At 53.1% G+C, this 4,772-nt stretch overlaps 1 protein-coding gene across 17 annotated transcripts in view; it reads left to right on the top strand.

Annotated features, from left to right (window-relative positions):
• ZNF618 (zinc finger protein 618) overlaps nucleotides 1-4,772 on the top strand; it is a 172,564-nt gene that overhangs the window by 94,141 nt on the left and 73,651 nt on the right. For all 17 annotated transcript variants that reach the window (XM_040631762.1, XM_040631761.1, XM_040631767.1 and 14 more), the window contains exon 2: nucleotides 1,272-1,315. In XM_040631762.1, the coding sequence (XP_040487696.1) occupies nucleotides 1,272-1,315 (44 nt within the window). The remainder of the gene's footprint in view (nucleotides 1-1,271; nucleotides 1,316-4,772) is intronic.

Genomic DNA, 4,772 nt, shown 5'->3' on the forward strand with positions numbered 1-4,772 from the left:
TGGCAGCTGTAGCTGACTGTGGTCATGTGGGACTGAGTGCTGCTTTCACATGCTGAAATCTGGCCTTCTTTGGGTGAAATCCTCTTATTTTTCTATATTGACTGTTTGAAGTCCGCCATCTGGTTTGGCCAGTTTGCAACATACGGTCAAAAGGTAGCTGCTGTCGTTTGAATTTTAGGTCCACAACCCTGAATTCAAAAAACTTGAAAACAAAACGATTTCTTGTAACTGGTGAGGTGGCAGGACTTGACCTGAAGGGAGAAGAGAGTAGTTCTGTCTTTGTTGATCCTCCATAGGGCTGACTGCATGAATTTCACTGTGGAAATATCACTGTGCTTGAATCTGGGGGAGGGGGATAGGTGGGGGGCTCTCCAGACCCTGCCAGGGTTGTTTCAAAATACGGAACACATGCGCTACATGACCTTTCTAAACTTGGAAAGATTCTCAGTTTGGAAACACGTGTGTGCCAGAGTTTGGAACCTGCATTATTCTAACTGTGATTACTGTTGTTATAAATGCTTTGACAACGCCAGGGAATGCATCTACGACCCGCATTCTTTCCATGTCTACAGCCTACTTCAGCCGCTGCAGCGGAGGTCCCCCCAGCACTGGCCTGGGGGGGGGGGGTCAGGAACTCCAGGTGTTTGTCATTCAGTCCTCCGAGACTTCAGGCAGCTCCCTCCTGGCCCCGGGCCTCAGTCTCTCCATCTGAACCAGAATTTTATGATTTCTGAAATTTTCATTTGGTCAGCCTTATCTCCCCATCCCCCCTCCCCAACCCCAAATAAAAGCGATTAAGAACCGGCACTCTCTTGTCTCTCCCTGCTAGTAGGGTTGGGGGACAGAATATTTTAACATAATAGGATATTCTCCCTCCGGTTGGTAGGAATAAATCTGCGGCTACTGTTTTATTGGAAATCCCAGATGAAAATAAAAATGGTGCAATTCAATCTCAGATTTAGCTGGTTACTTACTTTTCACTGAGTCCCCAGGGCCCTGTGGTTGCTGGGTTTGTGTTGGCAATGGGTGCTCAGCTGTATTTAAAGGGCCAAGCAAATTCCGGGGGTGGGGGGTGAGGGGGTGGGGGTGTCCCGACTCCCTCTTACCACTAGGGGCAGATTTTCCCAGCCTGCAAGAATGGAGCAGGGGCTTGTGCTGGTTCTCCCCTCTGTCTGAAGGCGGGTGTTGAGGGGGAGCTTGGTGGGGTGACAGTAGGTAGGATCCGGGTTTCCCTCCTTGGCTGATGGAGGTGTTTTGGGTTTCTTTTGCAGGCTGACGGAGCCAGTGCAGCTGGAAGGAAAAGCACCGCGAGCAGGTACACTCCCTTCCCTTGCTCCCAGTCGGACCCCTCCCTCTCCCCATTTCACCACCAACAGCCACCTGTCTCTGGTCCTCCCTTTCCCCTGAGAGGGGATGGGTGGGCCAGGCCAGCTTCCTTGGCTGAGAAGTATGGATACTCCGCGGAGGTTGTGCGGTTATGGGCAGCACCTCCCAGCCCTCCCGGTACCCTCTCTTGAGCAGCCATGAACGCACCAGAGATGACGAGATCCTGAACAGGCCTTTGGGCCCTCAGGTCGGGAGTAAATTAGAGGTGAAGTGCGAGAGCGGGCAGGAGGGCCGGGCTTGAATCCCATCTCGGCTGCTGTGTTGTGAACTCCATAGCAGCCTGACTCGTCCTGGTCTGGAACTCATTGGCCCAGCTTGCGTCCAGTGCTCATCTCCCTGAACCAGTCGCCTCTCAGGTAGAAGGGGGAGTCACCCCTCACCACCCAGGGGAAGGAATACTCTGCTTCGCCAGACCAGGGCTGTGTCCTCACCCTGGGAGCTGGCCGGAGATGGGGGTTGGCCCCTAAAGGAAAGCTGGGCTGTCATTACTGAAGAAGGCAGGAAGAGACTCTGGATAGGCCCCCTGCAGTGGACGTCTGCCACCAGAGGCACAGGCAGGCACTTGGTAAATGTGAGTGCCGCTCCTGCCATTGCCTCAGGGAGGCCAGAGCTGGAACAGCCAAATGACCTTTACTGGGGGCATTGGAGGCAGGAGGAAGGCAAGGGACAGACCAGAGATGGTACTCCAGGCCACACACACACAAAAACACACACACACACACACACACACGTGTGCGCGAAATCAGGACCTGGCTCGAGGATTACCTACTGGGGGTGGGGTCCGAGCAGGAATGCCGGGCACAGGAATTTGCCCTGTAGCCCATGAACACTAGTTCTTTAGAATGTTGGGAGATTTTTGTGGGGAAAAAAGAAGTTTGCGGCCAAGCAAGTTTTTGAAGGACAGTAGGTTAAACAAAGTCAGACAAATTTATTTGCTGAGGGGCTTCTTAGTCTTTTGTGGGCGAGTGTGTGTGCTCGAGGACGTCCGAGATGAGAATGCCCTGTTTCTCAAACTTGCTTAACCATGGAACCCTTTCATCGAAGTTTGGGTGTGGAGCGAGTGTCCCTTGGAACATGCTTTGGGAAACCATGGGGGAGCCATTGCTATTTGAGAAAGAGTAACATGTTTGTGTGTTTTGGGAAGATCACCTGGGGAACCCTCCGCAGGGTGGATTGGAGGTGGACAGAGTGGAGGCGGAGATGCCAGCCTGGAGGTCATTGTGACCCACCCCATCCAGCACAGCCTGGCTCCCCCCCCCCCACCTCCTCATGTGTCAGTCTCCCTCTTGCTCAGTCTCTCTTAGCTGCCCTGACCTTCTCTCTGTGTATCTAACACTCTAAACCAGGGGTTGAGCAGCTTTACCTGTAAAGGGCCAGATAGGATCTGTTTTGCGCTTTGAAGGCCATAGGTCTCTGTGGCGACCTCTCTGCTCTGCCAGTGCATGTGAAAGCACCGTCGATAAGACATAAATACACAGTCCAGGGTTTGCCAGCCCCTTGCCTCAACTGGCTGTTGCCGAGAGCCTTTGCAGCTGCTGTTCCTTTTGTCTGGAATGTTCTTTCTCTGATCTTCCTTCACGTCTTGACCCCATCCTGCCCTCAGAGAAACCTTCCCTGCACTTCTCCTTGAAGGGCCTGTGCTCCTCCTAGGCTCTTCACGCTTTCTTTATTCCACGTGTTTGTGTAATTTTCTCTGCCTCTCCCCTTAGGGTGGCAGATCCATGGGCAGAAACCTCTAGCGGGTCCTCAGTGTTAATGGGACGGATACCCTGAATGGGATAGAAGGAGAAGTGGGGATGATGTAGGAGCCAGGAGTGTGGGCTGGAATAGAGGAGTGGGCCGCCAGGCTTGGGCCAGTGAATGCTGGCAGGGATGCGTGGGGCCAGCGGCTGCCCAGTGCCTTGTGTCTGTCGCCCAGGCCCCTGGTCGTGGGGTTTTGTGTTAAGAGCAGTACGTGAGGCTGTGGTCTGTGGGGGCTGTGAGAGTCCCTAGACTGGGGGTGCCTGGAAGTGCTCCCTGGATTGGAATGTCAGGACTGGAAGGGCCGTTGGGGTTCATCTAGTCCCACCCTCTCATTGGATACATGGGGAGGGACGGCCCTGCTCAGGGTCATGTGGTGAATAAGGGGCTGTGTCAGGCCTTGAACCTGCCAAAACAGGGTGCTTTCTCTATTCACCAGTGCTGTGTTTGAGTGAGGGTCTGGCCAGCCTCTCCCACTGTCCTCCGTGTTCATTGAGCACCTGCTGCCATGGATTCGGGACTAACGTGGTCATCCAGCAGACACTCGAGTGTCTACAGAAGTGGACAGAGACAGACCTCCCTCTGTTTCTCATGCCTTTCATGCAGGGGGTGGTCCTTGCCCTTACTTTCTATTGCGTGAATTTCCCCCACACCAGGTCAGAAGATAGCAGGCAGATTCCTCCATGGTGGTAGTGGCTGCCTGGAGTTCTGAACTGAGTCTTACCAGCCACAGGCTGCAGTCAGAGTGAGAACAGTGCAGGGATAGATTAGCGATGCCTGCCCTGGTCAGAGGAGGGGAGGATGGTCTCTGTGTCATCTCTTTGCCCTGCCCGACTCGCCTAGGTTTGCACACACTCAGTGATGGAGCCCCTGTGTTACCACCACGGTGCCAGAATATGCACCAGGAAGGGCCAGCCCAAGTCTTAGGGTTGTGTCTGACTTGAGACGTAAAGAAGAAATTTCTAGTAATAATGACTACCATTCAGTCAGCACTTCTGTGTCAGGCTCTGAGCTAAGTGATTTAGTTTACTGTTATCTTTATAACAGCCCTATGAAGGGAGGTACTCATTCCCACTTTACAGGTGGGGAAGCTGAGGCACAGAGATGTGTACGGGCCTCAGGCTGCCCAGTTGAAAGTGAGTGATAGAGCCAGGATGCCTACCCAGGTCTGACTTCTTTGATGTGTATGCTTAACCGCTGTGCCCTCCCCCTTCTCGGGATGAAGTTTTCAGTTAACAGATGTTAGAGGAGTCTGTGAGGGGCCGGAGATTGAGCCATCGGCTAGGGGCTCGTCAAGAAGGCAGGGACCTCGAAGAAGCTCAACAACTGAGTTTATATTGATTCTGTAATTAAAGCTAATAGAGCGTCTTTGAGAAACCAAACACAGTATTATTGTATCGTGACCCAGCGTTCAGTCTGAGAAGTGAATTAACGCATTACATGTCAAGAGAACACTAAGGTGGGGGCCTAAGCTGAGGCCACTTGTGAATTTGACCCTGGCCTTGGCCCTGTGGCGTTTAGACATGTTGGGACTTTGTAGAGCGTTAGATGCATTTAGTCCCTCTTCCAGATGGAGAAACACAGGCGCGGGGCTCTCTGAGGTCAGCGTGAGGCTCTGCGACCCTGGCCGGGAATGACCTTGAAGG

This window comes from Ursus maritimus, unplaced genomic scaffold (genome assembly GCF_017311325.1).
Source record: "Ursus maritimus isolate PB19 unplaced genomic scaffold, ASM1731132v1 scaffold_17, whole genome shotgun sequence".
In the NCBI taxonomy this organism is placed as follows: domain Eukaryota; kingdom Metazoa; phylum Chordata; class Mammalia; order Carnivora; family Ursidae; genus Ursus; species Ursus maritimus.